This window comes from Mirounga angustirostris, unplaced genomic scaffold (assembly GCF_029215605.1).
Source record: "Mirounga angustirostris isolate CCGP_5_RB_7025 unplaced genomic scaffold, mMirAng1.0.hap1 SCAF_7, whole genome shotgun sequence".
NCBI lineage: Eukaryota > Metazoa > Chordata > Mammalia > Carnivora > Phocidae > Mirounga > Mirounga angustirostris.
Genome location: NW_026991715.1, coordinates 59,870,946 through 59,888,436, shown reverse-complemented (window position 1 = coordinate 59,888,436; position 17,491 = coordinate 59,870,946). Strand labels below are relative to the sequence as shown.

General features: G+C 35.4%; 1 protein-coding gene across 2 annotated transcripts in view; it reads right to left on the bottom strand.

Moving 5' to 3' along the window:
- Positions 1-17,491, bottom strand: part of SCAMP1 (secretory carrier membrane protein 1) — a 123,984-nt gene that overhangs the window by 38,113 nt on the left and 68,380 nt on the right. For both annotated transcript variants that reach the window (XM_064596281.1, XM_045897012.3), the window contains one exon: positions 17,326-17,485. In XM_064596281.1, the coding sequence (XP_064452351.1) occupies positions 17,326-17,485 (160 nt within the window). The remainder of the gene's footprint in view (positions 1-17,325; positions 17,486-17,491) is intronic.

Genomic DNA, 17,491 nt, shown 5'->3' with positions numbered 1-17,491 from the left:
CAAACCTTGAATAACACCATGAGACCCATAAAAACTAGGGATGCTGGAAGTGCTTCCAAGAACAGAGAAAAGTCATGACATTGCAAGAAAAAGTTGAATTGCTTAATACATACCATAGGTTGAGAGGTCTGCAGCTGCGGCTGCCCATCATTTCAAGATAAATGAATCCAGCATAAGGAAATTCATGAAGCCATCACTGTATCTACACTAGCAGGTGCAAAGACCTTACATTTTTTGCTAAATGCCTTTTTATCTCATACTGAAAATGCAGCTTTTATGTGGGTGCAAGAATGCTATAATAAAGGCGTATCTATCTAACATAATCAAGAAGAAGTGAGGTCATTACATGACAACTTAAAGCAAAAGGAAGGTGAAGGATTTAAAGCTGGAGAATTTAATGCTAGCAAAAGGATGGTTTGATAATTTTAGGAAAAGGTTTGGCTTAAAAAATATCAAGATAACAGTTTTCCTGACAGCAGACAAGCTCGCAGATGCCATTAAGAAAATCACTGAGAAGAAAAGATATTTGCCAGAACAGGTGTTTAAGGCAGATGAAAGTGCCCTATTCAAGAAAAAAAGAATGCCACAAAGGACATTTAATAGTAAGGAAGAGAAGAGTGCACCAGGATTTAAGGGAGGAAGGGACAGGCTAACTCTACTGTTTTGTGCAAATGCAGTCGGGTTTATAATCAAGACTGCCCTTATCTATAAAGCTTTTAACCTCCAAGCCTTCAAGGGAAAAGATAAACAACCGTCGCCAATCCTTTGGCTGTACAACAAGAAGGCCTGACAAGAGACAAAGCAATCAAAAGAAACAAACTCAGATACAGCTTGGATGTCAGCACTATAAAGAATTTAAAATAACTATGATTAATATGTTCAAGACTGAAGTCACAAAGGTGGACAACATGAATGAACAAAAGAAGAATCTCAGCATATATATAAGCTGTAAGAAATAACTGAACAGACATGGCAAAAAGAAAACATGAAAGCAGACAGAAGAATACCTCTGACAAGCTCATCAACACACTCAAAACAGCCAAGGGTGAACTTGTAGAAATTACACAAAATGAAATGCAGAGAAAAAAGAGTGAAGAAAAAAATAATAGAGCACCCAAAAGATGTAGGGCAGTATCAAACAGTCCAAATTATGTGTACTAAGAATTCCTGGAAAGAGAAGGAAAAAAAAAATTATCTGAAAAATGATAAATGAGAATTTTCCAAAGTTAACAAGAGACTCCAAACCACAGATCCAAGAACATGACAGAACAGTTAAGGATACAAACCAAGACACATACCACTACATACACATATGCACACCACACACGATCACATTCAAAATGCCCAGGGCACACTGGGCATAAGACACATTCAAAAAAAAAAAAAGAAAGAAAGAAAGAAAGAAGAAGAAGAATTACAGAAGACTTATTAGAACGTTTACAAGCCAGAACACAAAATGATATGTTTCAAGTACTGAATAAACAAAACCGTGAAGCAAGAATTCTATACCCAGTGAAGGTATCTTTAATAAAATGAATGGAAAATAAAGATTTTTTTCAGACAAAAACTAGAGAACTGGTTACCAGTAGACCTGTACTAAAAGAAATATTAAAGGAGGGGCGCCTGGGTGGCTCAGTCGTTAAGTGTCTGCCTTCGGCTCAGGTCATGATCCCAGGGTCCTGGGATCGAGCCCCGCATCGGGCTCCCTGCTCTGCGGGAAGCCTGCTTCTTCCTCTCCCACTCCCCCTGCTTGTGTTCTTGCTCTCACTGTGTCTCTCTCTGTCAAATAAATTTTAAAAAAAAAAAAAGAAAAAGAAATATTAAAGGGAATTCTTCTAGCAAAATAATTATGATGGGAAAAATGAAGGGGGGGAACTCGGAGGGAGAGATGAACCATGAGAGACTATGGACTCTGAAAAACAAACAGGGTTTTAGAGGGGAGGGGGGAAGGGGGATGGGTTAGTGTGGTGATGGGTATTAAGGAGGGCACGTACTGCATGGAGCACTGGGTATTATATGAAAACAATGGATCGTGGATCACCACATCAAAACTAATGATGACTACCATAACATAATAAAAAAACAAAAAAAGCTAAAAAAAAAAAGAAATAGGGATGGAAATTTTTTTTAAAATGAAGAGCAAAAAAAATGGCATTAATGAAGGCAAATAAATACAAAATTTATTTTTCCTCATTTTTAATTCTTCTAACAGAGAAACGACTGCCTGCAGCAAGAACAATAGCGATGTACTATGTGTCCCTAGTGTATGTAAAAATAAACTATATAACAAAAATAGCACCAAGGATGGAGTAAGAAAATGAGACTATCCTGCTGGAAGGTCCTTACAGTACACATAAACAAGAATATTATTTTAACACAGATTCAGATTAAAGATGTATATTATAAAAACTCAGTCATCACTCAAAAAAGATGTTGGTAAAAGGTAGAAACAATGAAAAAACATGAAACCATAAAATGTTTTAAAAATAATCCCAAAGAAGGCAAAATGAAAAAGAAACAAAGAACAGTTGGAATAGAAAACAGCTCATAAAAAGAGAGATTTTAATCCAACCAGATCAAGTAATGTAAAGGACATAAGCACACTAATTAAAAGAGAGAGATTTGGGGCGCCTGGGTGGCTCAGTCGATTTACGCGTCTGCCTTCGGCTCAGGTCATGATCCCGGGGTCCTGGGATCAAGCCCCGCATCCTGCTCAGCGGGAAGCCTGCTTCTCCCTCTCCCACTCCCCCTGCTTGTGTTCCCTCTCTTGTTGTGTCTCTCTCTGTGAAATAAATAAAATCTAAAAAATCCCCCACAACCCTAAGTCATATTACTAAAGGCAAATTTACAGCAGTTCCTTTTACCTAGTACATCAAGTCTAGCTAGCAAGTAAAAATTACAAAGTATATGAAAATGCAAAAAATACAGTTTGAGGAGACAGGAAGCTCAGATATGGCTGCGATGTTGGAATTACCACAGCAGAAATTTCACAATGATTAGTTGCATAGGCCTCCAATGTATAAAGTAGACAGCATGCAAGATGAAATTAGCAATATAAGTAAGCAGAGAGATGGAGAGAGATGGAGAAACGAAGAAAGAGCAAGCAGAAATGCTCAACGTCTAAACCACTGTAGCAGAAATAAAGATTGCCTTTGATGGGCTTATTAGTAGACTGGACATGGTTGAGGAAAGAATGTGAGCCTGAGGACATCTTGACAACAACCTCCAAAAATAAAAAGCAAAGAGAAAAAGACTTTTAAAAAAATTAAAGGAGGGCGCCTGGGTGGCTCAGTTGGTTAAGTGACTGCCTTCAGCTCAGGTCATGATCCTGGAGTCCCTGGATCGAGTCCCGCATCGGGCTCCCTGCTCGGCGGGGAGTCTGCTTCTCCCTCTGACCCTCCCCCCTCTCATGTGCTCTGTCTCATTCTCTCTCAAATAAATAAATAAAATCTTTAAAAAATAAATAAAAAATAAAAAAATAAAAAAAATTAAAGGATATCCAAGGATTATGGGACAACTATAAAAGTTGTAAAATATACAAAACAGGAATGCCAGAAGAAAAAATAAAGGAGAGAATATTACAAACAATTATGACTAAGAATTTCCCCCAATTAATGTCAATTACCAAATAACAGATCCAGGAAGCTCAGAGAACACCAAACAGAAGTGCATCAAGGCAAATTATATTCAAACCAAAAAACTCAAAGATAAAGAAAAAATCTTGAAAAAAGCCAGAGGAAAAAAACACATCAGCTATAGAGAAACAAAGGTAATAATTACATCCAATATCTCCTCAGAAATCATGCAAAGAAGTAGACAGTTCAGTAAAATATTTAGTGTTGAGAGAAAAAAAAAGCTACCAACCTAGAATTCTGAACCCTGTAAAATTATTCCTCAAAAGCAAAGGAGAAAAAAATGATATAAAACAACAAACAAAAATTGAAGGTATTTGTTGCTAGCAGACCGCCCTTGCAAGAAATATTAAAAGAAGTTTTACAGAGAGAAGGAAAATAATATGTCAGAAAAAGATCCACCTAAAGGAAGAGCATCGGAGAAGGAGTAAATGAAGGAAAAAGGCTTATCTATGTGTAGATAAATGCTTACATATAAGTGACAAGAATGACAACAATTATAAAAAGGAAAGGAGGAAGATATTAGGATTATTTTGATATTATAAAATACTCCCAAGAAGTGGTATATGTTACTTAAAAGTGAATGTGGATTAGTTGTAAATGCATACTGTAGACTCTAGGAATCAACAGATTGAGAAAAAGCATTTGACAAAATCCAACACTCATTCATGATATAAACTCTTAGTGAATTATCTACAAAAACCTACAGCTAACATCACACTTCATGGTGAGGAACTGGGAAGCTCACTCTCTAAGATGAGGAACAAGGCAAGAGAACCCCTTACCACAGTGTGTCAAAATCAAACTGAAAGTCCAAGTTAATGCACTAGGACAAGAAAAACAAACAAAAGGTATAAAGACTGAGAAAGAAGGAATTAAACTATCTTTGTTTGCAGATAACATGATCATCTACATAGAAAATATGAAAGAATCAACAAAACCTCCTGAACTCATAAGCAATTAATGCAAAGTGGCAGGATACAATGTTAATATACAAAAATCAATTGCTCCACCACATAGCGGCAATGAACAAGTGGAATTTGAAGTTAAAAACACAATACCATTTACAATACCACCCAACAAATGAAATACGCAGGTATAAATCTAACAAAGTATGTACAAGATCTATATGAGGAAAATTACAAACTCTGATAAGAGAAATCAAGGAAATAAATGGAGATACAGTCCATGTTCAAGGATAGAAGAGTCAATACTGTCTAGATGTCAGTTTTTCCCAACTTTTCCATAGATTTCCTTACTTGAAGGAGTTGAAAACTTGTATCAACACAAAAACCTGCACACAAATGTTGACAGCAATTTTATTCATAATTGCCAAAAAGAACAAAGCAATGAAGATGCCTTTCAGTAACTGAATGAGTAAATAAGCCGTTGTGCATCCAAAGGAATTCATTGAACACTAAAAAGAAATCAGTTATCAAGCCATGAAAAGACACAGATGACATTTCTAATAGAGGCCAATATGAAAAGTCTACATACTGCATGACTCCAACAACAGGACCTTCTGGAGAAGACAAAACGATGGAGATAATAAAAAGATCAGTAGTTGCCAGGGGTTGGTGGAGGAAAGGATGAAAAGGCAAAACACATAGGATTTTTATGGCAGAGAAATTACTCTGTATGAAACTATATACATAGTGGATACATATGTTATTCTATTTATTCAAACTCTAAAAGGGACAACATCAAGAGTGAACCCTAATATGAAATACAGTCTTCAAGTGATAATAATGTGTCAATGTCAGTCTATCAATTTTAACAAATGTACCACTCCAATGGTGATACAGGTAACAGAGACAGCTATGCATATGTGGGAGCAAGAGGTATATGGGAAATCTCTGCACCTTATTCCCAATTTGGTTAACTTAAAATTGCTCTAAAAAATAAAATCCATTAATAAAAAATTAAAAATATACCTCGATCTCCAGTTAAACAGACAAGTTTACCTCTACTCTCTCTCAAAGTGCCACTAAAATGACAGTAAATAATTTTGTTTCTGGGTTTTTTTTTTTTAATGTATAAAACCACAGAAACAAAAACAAAGAGAAGATGATGGTAACAAAATTTTGTAAGCTGGAAAGGAGACAGGCAAGTAGTAACTGATCAACAAACAAAACTGAAATTCAAGTCAACAATAGAGAAAGTTAAGAAACAAACTGTCTGAAAAAGTGTTAACCTAAGAAAACCTAAAAAATTAGAAACAAAAGCTATCTCTACAAAGTAACATGCAAGCAGGGGTAAAGACCCGAAGACTGGCTGAAAGTCTATATAAAAAGCAATTTGACTTCAGATCCTTGCCCCCCATTCTAAGGGCAAATGCCATTCTATAACCAAGGCAGAAGACTGGACACCTACCTCCTGGAGAAACTGAACCAAAGGGAATCCGAAACCAAGACACCAGAATCTGAAACCAAGAATCAGAACCTCAGTCATACCAAAAACAGAAATTCAGTGAACATTCATAGTCTGAGGATACCCAGTCTCCTTTTCACACAACTCTGAAAACAACAGTAGCCCGATTAATCTCATGTTAGAGAGTAAAATAACAGCACTCTGAAACATTTGTTTCTAAGGAAAATACATCACTGCAAGAGAAAAACAAAACAAAAATACCTACCAACAGAGGCAGCATGTGAATGGAATGGTTCAGCTATATCATTCTACTTTACAGAGGCTACTCAAAGGTCCTACTCACACTCAAAGAACTTCAATTCACTTCATAGTGCATATTTTTTTAAGTTTTTTTTTTATAATTTGAGGTTATATGTGTAATAGTTTAAAGAGTCAAAAAGTCTACATGGTTATTTCAAAAAATGAGTTATCTTCCACCCACAATTCTTCCACAACCCATTGCCATTCTTCAGATGTAACCATTTTTAATTCTTAACTATTTAGATACTTATCTCCACAACCTTGAGCATTGTATTTATATTACTACTACTTGATTTTTCTTTTGAACATTAAATAGCAACTTACTATTCCAGAAATAAGGATTTTGCTTTCCTTTAAATCCTTCTTCCCTACCTCTAGCCCCACCCTGCACAGAGACACTTTGTTTCCATCTTCCAAATACAGCTATAATTTTGGTCAGATGAGTAGTACTGCTCACTTTTTATGACTATGTAAATGTTATTCACAGCTGAGACAAGAAATATAAATTTCTACTCTGCACAGCCATTCTAGATTTTCCTAGAGTTACATCTTTTTTATATATATATACACATACTCATCAGTAATTGATCACTAATCTCCCCTTAATTTGTGAAAATCTGCTCTTAACACATTCAAATTTATTAAAAATTCTATCAATCTTATCTTCTTGAAAATGTTTCTCTTAAAATCTTCTGATCAGCTCAAATCTAAATTGATAAAGCCCAGGGATGGCCACCAACTTCTATCTTGAGACCTCTCTTCAACTTTATCTTGGGAATAAACTAGACCTCTCTCTTGTACTAGAAATCCTGTTTTCTGGACCCCATGTTTTCCTTTTTCATGGTTTACTCTCTCATTTTGGCAGGGATCATCTATTCTAGTAGAGTCTTGAGAAATGATACAGGAAAGGCATACTTTGTGAAATTCTGTTGTCCATCTTATCTGACCATTAATTTGATAGTTTATGTAATTCCAGCTTAGAAATTATATTTCCTTCAAATTAACAGCACTATTAAACTGTCTTCTAGTTTTCAGTGTTGGTATTCAGAAGATTAATGTCATCTTGATTCTTAAAAAAACTTCTAGAAAACAGAATAAGACAAAAGGATGGAAAATACAAGAAAAAAGATAAGAACATTAGATTCCCAATATTTGATTAACAAGGTATTTTATTAAAAAGAACACAAAGAAAACAGAAAGGAAAAAAATAATCAATGAAACCATACAATAAATGTTCCCAGAATTTAAGGATCTAAGCCTCCAGAGTAAAGGGGTTCAGAGAGTGACCAGTGTAATAAATGAAAAAGATACCTTCACCAAGACCCATTTTCATTAAGTTGCAGCATACCAGGGATAAAGAGAAAATCTTAGATACTTCCAAGAAAAGGAAAAAAGAAAATGAACCGCATGAAAAGATTAACAATGAGAACGGTATCAGATTTCTTGACAGAAATAATGATACTAAAAGCCAAGAGAATGATGCTTTCAAAATTCTGAGGGCTATAATTTCCAACCTATATCCAATCAAACTATAAGCGGAATGTGTGGTAATAAATAAGCTCTTCCAGAAGTGCTAAGACTCAAAAAAGAACACTCTTTCTTATACCCTTTTCTCTGATGAAGATGTGCCAAAAAATAAATAAATAAATAACAGAGTAAATAGAGAGAGAGACAGACAGAGAGAGAGGGGGAGGGAGGGGGAAACAGGGAGAAAGAGACAGATGGAAAGATGTGAGACAGGACCCTGGTATATAGGACTATAACACTGAAGACAAAGAAAAGAAAATACAGCATAATATAGAAACCAGCCAGTTCAAATGAGGGGAGGATGAACAAGAACTCTTAAGAGGGATGTCTTTGTGGCAGGGGTGGGGAGGCAGATGATGAAAGAGAGCACCTAATGTATCTCTTGGATGTGACAATGTGACAAAAACAATGCTAATGAGCATTGTTTTTCAATTATGCCAGGAAATATGCAAAGATTCAGAAAAAGATGTGCGCGTGTGTGTGTGTGTGTGTAAAAAAGAGACCAAAATGTCAAATATTAACCTAACCTAAAATTATCTTACATGTAATGGAAGGACTGTGGGGAGATAGGGTGAATATAAGGAGGTGAAAGGGGGACCATACAAGCTATGGAAAAGTTGAAATATCATTATGCATAGCAGGAAATGAGTGGACACCTGAAACTTAAAAATCAAGAAACAGAAATTCACTTCCAGCATGAGAGAGTGACAAAGTCAACAAATCCTCTCCTCAAAAAATAAAAATTTAAAAAAAGTTGGATAAAAGAAAAAAACCACCATTTCAATACCTTGACATATAACTGAGAAACAGTTTTATTCACAAAAACTGAAACTTTGGTTAAGAACAGCATGAGTCTGTAGCATTCTCACCTGGAACTGTTCCCTTCCCTATACTACCCTGGCATGACATTTCAACCACAATAAGGTAAAGCATGAAAATCAGCACCTTCACTGCAGCTGTCAGAAGGGATTCACAGGACCAAATAGGACTTATCCCACAAATGCAAGGTTGGTTTAATATCTAATAATCAATGTAATGCACCATATTAATAAAGGAACAAAACCACATGATTATCTCAACAGACACAGAAAAAACATCTGGAAAAATACACTACCATTCATGATTAAAAATTCTCAACAAAGTAGAAATAAAGGAGATGATCCTCAAACCAATAAAAGGCAACTATAAAAAACTCTAGCACTAACATCATACTTAATAAGAATGCTCTCCCCCTAAAAAGGAGAACAAAGCCATAAATGTCACTCTTTCTACTTCTACTCCCATTTTACTAGAAGTACAATCAACAAAAGGAAGGAAAGAAAGGTACATTGACCATAGATATCCAGTGTGGAAAGGAAAACACAAAACCTTTTATTTGCATATGACATAATCCTACATACACAGAAAATCTCAAGACTAGACTTGATGAAGGAGTTTAGCAAGGTAGAAGGATACAAGATCAATATACAAAATCCCATTGTATTTCCAACTACTTACAACAAACAATCCAAAAAAATTAAGAAAATAATTCCACTCTTCCTCTGCTGCTCCCCCTGCTTGTGCTCTCTCACACACTGTCAAATAAATATTAAAAAAAAAATCTAAATAGACATTTTTCCAAAGACACACAGATGACCAACAGGTAGATGAAAAGGTGCTCAACATCACTAATCATCAGGGAAATGCAAATTAAAGCCACAATCATTTATCACCTCTCACCTGTTAAAATGGCTATTATCAAAAAAATAAGAAATAACAAGTGTTGACAAGGATAAAGAGCTGTGCACTGTTGGTGGGAATGTAAATTGATGCAGCCACTATGGATAACAGTATGGAGGTTCCTCAACAAATTAAAAATATAACTACCATATGATCTAGCAAATCTACTTCAGGCCATTTATCCAAAGATAACAGAATCATTATCTGAAACATCTGTAATCCTATGTTCATTGCAGCATTATTCACAACAGCCAAGGTATGGAAACAATCTAAATGGCCAACAATGAAAAGAATGGTTTATATACAACAGAGTACTACTCAGCCTTAGAAGGAAATTCTGCCATTTGGGACTATATGCATGAATTTGAGAGAGCATTATGCTAAATGGAATAAGCCAGATAGAGAATGACAAATAATGGTATCACTTCTATGGGTATCTTAAAAAAAAAAAAGTTGAACTCATAGAAACAATGTAGAATGGTGGTTGCCAGGGGATGGGGGAAATGGGTAGATACTGATTAAAAGGTATGAACTTTTAGTTATAAAAGCAGGAAGGTCTGAGGATCTAATGTAGTGTATAATGACTATAGTTGATAATACTGTACTATATAACTGAAATTTGCTAAGAGGGTAGATCTTTTTTTTTTTTAATATTTATTTATTTTGACAGCGAGAGACAGACAGTGAGTGAGGGAACACAAGCAGGGGGAGAGGGAGAAGCAGGCTTCCCACTAAGCAGGGAGCCCGATGTGGGACTCAATCCCAGGACCCTGGGATCATGACCTGAGCCGAAGGCAGATGCTTAACAACTGAGCCACCCAGGTGCCCCAAGAGGGTAGATCTTAAGAGTTCTCAACAACAAAAGAAAAAGGTAAATATGTGAGGTGATGGATGTGTTAACCCAAATGTGGGAATTCTCTCATAATGTGTATGACTATCAAATCATCACATTATACAATTTAAGTATAATTTTGCCAATTATACCTCAATAAAGCTAAAAAAAATCAATGTGAAATGAATATATTTTGAAACAAAAAATAAATCAGAGAGAATTCATTGCCAGCAGGCCTATATAAAAATAAATGAACCATAGGGGCGCTCGGGTGGCTCAGTTGGTTAGGTGACTGATCCTGATTTCAGCTCCGGTCACGATCTCGGGGATGTGGAACTGAGCCCCAAGTCAGGCTCTGAGCTCAGCAGGGAATCTGCTGGAGATTCTCTCTCTCTCTCTACCTCCCTCAGCCCCTCCTGCTTGCACTTGAGCATGCTCTAATAAATCTTAAAGAGAGAAAAAAAGTAAACTATATTTAAAAAAATAGAACTTATTGATCTAAAAGGCAAAGAAAGAAAAAGGTATATAACAGGTATGTTTTATACAATAAGCAGTACATATAAATAGAAGGCAGAACTCTGGAAAACAGTATGGAGGTTCCTCAAAAAGTTGAAAATAGAGCTACTCTATGACCCAGCAATTGCACTACTGGGTACTTACCCCAAAGATACAAACATAGTGATCCAAAGGGGCACCTGCACCCCAATGTTTACAGCAGCAATGTCCACAATAGCCAAACTACGGAAAGAGCCCAGATGTCCATCAACAGATGAGTGCATAAAGAAGATGTGGTGTATTACACACACACACACACACACACACACACACGGAATATTACGCAGCCATCAAAAAATGAAATCTTGCTATTTGCAACGACGTGGATGGAACTAGAGGGTATTATGCTAAATGAAATAAATCAATCAGAGAAAGACAATTATCATATGATCTCACTCATATGTGGAATATAAGAAACAAAACAGAGTATCATAGGGGAAGAGAGGAAAAAATAAAACAAGACGAAACCAGAGAGGGAGACAAACCATAAAAGACTTAATCATAGGAAACAAACTAAGGGATGCTGGAGGGGAGGGAGTAACTGGGTGACAGACATTAAGGAGGGCACAAGATGTAATGAGCACTGGTTATTATATAAAACTGATGAATCACAGTCCTGTATCTCTGAAACCAGTAATACATTATAGTTAATTAATTGAATTTAAATTTAAAAAAAAACTTCAATGACAAAAAAAAAAAAACAATTTACGGTAGCCTCTGGAGGAGTGGGAAAGGGGATTCAAGTAAAGGGGCCCTGAGAAATTTTCTTGGGTGAGGTAATAATGTACTGTATCTTGATAGTGTTTGTGAATTCAGATTTTACATTAAAAAAAAAAACACACACACAAGAACCAAAACTGTAAACAAATACTGAGTTTAGTTACTAATGTCTACAATTTACCCTGTAATGCATCCATATGTTAGTGACAGAATCTAGATGGTGTATATATGGTGTTCAATGTAAAATTCTTTCAACTTTGGTATTTTTTTGAAATTTTTCACAATATAAGAATTATTCCTCTTCAAAAAAATAGAAGGCAGGGCGCCTGGGTGGCTCAGTCGGTTAAGCGACTGCCCTCGGCTCAGGTCATGATCCCAGGGTCCTGGGATCGAGTCCCGCATCGGGCTCCCTGCTCTGCGGGGAGCCTGCTTCTCCCTCTCCCACTCCCCCCGCTTGTGTTCCCTCTCTTGCTGTGTCTCTCTCTGTCAAATAAATAAATAAAATCTTTAAAAAAAAAAAATAGGAGGCAGATATAAATCCATGTAAATAAGTAATTATATTAAATATAAACAAAAAACTCCAATTAAAAGACTAGATTGTCATACTAGATTTTTTTTAAGTTTATTTTTCTCTCTCAACACAAGGACCTACATACACCCTAGTATAAATTATGATTTCCTCTAGCTCAGACTGAGGCACCAGAGGACAATGAACTAAAAGCAGCAAAAGATGATTTATTACAAGGAACAGTTTTATGGGTCAAAAGTAAATAATAAAACCTAACACAAAAATAAAACATTAATTCCAGCTACCATTTGTTGACAACCTATAAAACCTAGTATTTTGCATATATTATCTCTAATCCTTTTATCAACTCTGCAAATATTATCCCATTTACCTTCAACAAACTGAGGCACTAAAGTTTTATACTGCATTTTCCTAGGAGCTCAATACTTTTAAGCAGAGAAGCCAGGATTCTTACCCTTTTTCAGTATATTTCCAATAAGTAAGCTTTTTCAACAAAACACTACCTCATTAATAATGACCTATTATCTTAAAGTATTTACATAATGCTTAGTCATTTGTGGAGGCATAAAATTAAGATCAAAGTTACTATCTTTTTAAAATATGTAAATGACAAAATGACAAGTCCAGATTTAATTTTGATAGCTATTAAACTTAACTTTTAAAAGCACATATACCTGAAACTTCTCTACATTGACCTTCAGATTCAGATGGAGGGATAACCTTATGACGGACAAAGTCCTGTAAGTATTACAGTAAAACCAGTTTCTTGGTGGAAAACTAAGATGAGTCATACAGTAGAGTATTTTACACAGTTTGAAACCATCTTTTTCATGAACATTCTGATATTTCAATGGTGCCAATAAAAACAGAGATCCCCCCCACCGATTTCAGAGAAAAATATTTATCAAAAACTGAAATCCTCAAAAAGTAATCCAAGAAGACTAATTTGAAGATAATTGATCTTATATCTTGAGATGTAACACAAGGTATGTCACCAATATTAAATTCCTTTAGAATTCAAATATTCTGGGGGTGTTTGAATACCATCCATTTTTTATATATAAATTTTACTAGCCAAAGCTTCAGAAATGCCTACTTTCAAATCAGTTCTATTATACATTTCTAAGGGCAAGTACCATGTCTTCTTTGTATCTCCAGCTTAGTATATGGTCATTATTCAATGAGTGATTCATTTAACCTTAGGATACTTCATTATTGTAAAGCAGCTGGAAAATATAAGTTATTTATCTTAATATTTATATCCCCCTGAAAGAATCCAGTGAACTCAATAATGAGCATGCAAATAAAATACTGAAACAGAAACCCAGATGACACTGGAAAACCAACTTCTCATGCATAATAACTAATTAAAAAATGATTATTGCTAAATATTCTACCTTTATCACATTTTAAAATTATGTGTAATTATCATTATGATGTGTTATATGTGATTACTAGATACAATCACTTAAATGTAGATTTAAATTTTCCACTGGGCTTTAAAAGTATTACCAAATACTTTAATTCAATCTAAAAAGGCATTGTATAATTCAGTTAAAACAATTATATTTTTCTTCTCAGATTAGAGTTAAAAAAAGGTTTATTCAGCCATATTATTAAGCAAATTACAACAAATTCTTGATAACAAAGTTAATTGTTAACCTTCAAAAAGGAATTTGAATACTGAATTTATTTACTTTTACCCTGTGAGCCAGAGGCAAAAGAGATAAACCACATATGGCAATTAAAAATGCAACTCCGAATGACTAAGGTACGTTTCTATTGCATTCTAGAAATAAAGGCTTCCTTATATGTCTAGTTATTTTTAGCACTCCACCACAAAGCTAACAGCTACTCTAGAAACTTGAAATTACCACCATACACAAGAAAAAAATAAATTCACTGAACTAAAAAAAGAAAAATCTGATCACATTCTCAAACCTAACGCCCCTCTCTAACTTCTGTGCTTGCAATGACTAGTTTATTCTAAAATCAATCCATGCCATGTTTTTCTTACTGCTTACTATTCCTTTTTTTTAAATGGGGGGAGGGCAGAGGCAGAGGGAGAGAAAAAAATTTTAAGCAAGCTCCATGCCCAGGGAGTGAGCTGTGAGCTGGAGGCAGGGCTTGATCTCACAACCCTGAGATCATGATCTGAGCCAATATCAAGAGTCAGACGCTTAACCAACTGAGCCACCCAAGGTGCGCCTTATTGCTTACTAGTCTCTTCTTCACTTCTGGGGGAAACCTGAGAAATAAAATTCAGGAGATATTTAAATAATCTTATACCAGAAGAGGCAAATATACCATTAGCCAGAGAAGAGTAAAACCTGAAAACTTTTAGGGGCACCTAGGTGGCTGCCTCTCTCCCTCTGCCCTTCCCTCTGCTTGTGCACTCTTGCTCTAAAATAAATAAGTGAATCTTAAAACAAACAAACAAAAACCTGAAAACTTTTATTTTTTTTTTTAAAGATTTTATTTGAGAGAGAGAGAGAATGAGAGAGAGAGCATGAGGGGGGGAGGGTCAGAGGGAGAAGCAGACTCCCCCCGAGCAGGGAGCCTGATGTGGCACTCAATCCCGGGACTCCAGGATCATGACCTGAGCCGAAGGCAGTCGCTTAACCAACTGAGCCACCCAGGCGCCCAAACCTGAAAACTTTTAAAAAGCATATTAGCTTCACTGCAGCGTCTGATTAATAACAACTAAATGCTTTCAATAACAACTTCTCAAGAAACCCAGGAACCTGACCTAAAAGGTTTTAGCTACCCATTTTCTACTGACTAACAAAGTATGTTCAGAAGCTTGTTTTCATTTCTTAATCATCAGTCTTGAAACAAAATATGAAACACTGCGTATCCTGATTCTTTCCTTTCTCAAAGGCAGTAATCCCTATCAAAACTGATCTAAAATAAAGCATTTATGTGATTAAGTCTATTTACAGCTATTTAATATCAAGAATCACAACCAATATATCTGTTTGAGCCATCAATACAGGTTTAACAAACTACCAGATACAGCAGGAAAGACACGTGGCAATGTGGATGAAAGAAATGCCAAAGTTACATACTGAGAAGGTATAGTAATGAGGTAAAATACTTTAATTTCAACTTTACCCATTAAATATTATTCCTCTCAGTTCTGCTCTGAACAGGGAACCCCAGATAATTAACACATTTGGGATAAACTCTAAAGGACTGAGATGCAGCTAAGAACTTAGCCTTACAGATTAATAATGACAGAAGTAAAAATGTTCCACAAAGCATTTTTATTTCAACTGGCAAAGAAAGGAAATAAAAGGAAGCAAGTGACTTCAAGTAATAAAAGGCAGAAAGCTGGTTTTTGGTAGTTTGTTTTGGCTACATTAGTCATAGAAGGTTTAAAATCCAAAGTCATTAGTCTCGTGTCACTTTTTTTTTTTTTAAAGATTTTATTTATTTATTTATTTATTTATTTATTTATTTATTTATTTATTTAAAAAGAGAGCATGTGAGAGAAAGAGTGCGCACCCACGAGCAGGGGGAGGGGGAGGAGTAGATGCAGAGAGAGAAGCAGGCTCCCCACCCAGCAGGTAGCCCAATGTAGGGCTCAATCCCACGATCCTAAGATCATGACCTGAGCTGAAGACAGACACTTAACCAACTGAGCCACCCAGGCACCTCCTCATGTCACTTTTAAAGTCTCAAAAACAACCCTATTCCTACCCACCGGCATCATACAAATATATTAGTAACATGATGGAAGTAGGCAGGCAGAAGCCAAAGCCAAGTGTCAAAAAATTAAAAAACCTTGTGAGCCAGGCTTAGATAACAAGGAAAAGAGCAGCAGTAACTCTCTTCCTAGGTCATGGAAAGAGTAAATAGGTCCTTTTTATTCCTCTCCAAGCCACATACAAAGGAGGCACCTCTCCCCATTCCTTGATAACTAACCTCCATATTCTAATATACCCAAAGATTCTTTCCTCCTTTTCCTCCTTCCATCCATTTTCTTCCCTTCATTCCAATTCTAACCAATTTAGTTTTCTGTTGAATGACCCCTTTTCTCCCCAAATTCCCTTATCTTGTCCCTTTTCCTTCTGGGTTTTTTTTTTTTTTAATCTGTTTACATATCTGGGTTTCTAATTCCACAATGAAGGAATATACACTGTGGTTAATCAAAGAAATTCTATGTTGAAATGGAAAAAACAACAACAACTGAATGTGGCCCTCTAATTTTCCCAATATAACATCTGCACAATACATACCTGTTTCCTAGTAATGCTGCCCCCCTCACTCATGAGAGCTGAAAAAAGTTCGTTACTCACAAACAAGTTTACTCAAAAATAAGTTGATAACTGTTGAATATATGGAGTCATAGAGAACTATTATCTAAATCAGCACTTCCCAACATTTATTTCTTAAAGCAATAGTTCAACAAGGTGTTCCACAAAAAAATAATGGTTTCATAGTCAAATCACAAATCACACTAGACTCTTAAAAGAATCTAAGAAATCCTGAAGTGAAGAAATTTAACTTTATTATCCAGCTTTTCCCAAACCTAGGTTAATGAGTCCCTTTTTTGACATTTATTAATACCTCACAGAACATGCATTTAGGAAATATTAATCCTAACCACTGATTAAAATATATCATGCAAAATATTATAAACTTATAATCTTAATGGTTCTCAAATGTGAGAACTTTTGAAAAGCTAAAAATGAATTTACATAGAAAATAATTACCTTGCTAGGTAAAAATGACTCACTTCAAATATCATAGGTATACTGACCTTACCGAGGTTCATTTAAGAATTAGACTTTAATCACCATTTGTGATTTTTTTTTTTGAAGGGGAATGAAGAGCAAAATTTTCTTTAATGTCAAGTGTATGATATGAAATATAATATTCTACAAATATTAAGATATAAGACTATTGTCATTTCTCTATTTTCATGTTTGATCTCCTCAAGTGGGAGAAAAGAATGAGATTTTGTGACTTACAAAACCTAATTACTACAAAGGCATGTTACATATGAATTTATCAGAATATGTTACACAATAATAAAAAATTTTAGTGAAAATGTGTCAATTTTCCCCTTAAGGTTAATTACCAATTATTTACTTCACAGGTTTTAAAGAGTATATTTCAAAGTACACACATTTTACCTGAAAGCTCCGTAAAGTGGTCTGTACCAACAGACAAATGAACAAGGAGTAAAAAGCAAGAACCACAGGATACTCAATCCAAAATCAACCCCTCTTGTAGGATCAACACAAAACCAAGCCAAGCATCCGAAGATATTTAGAAAGAGTGTTACAGCGTGGACTGTGG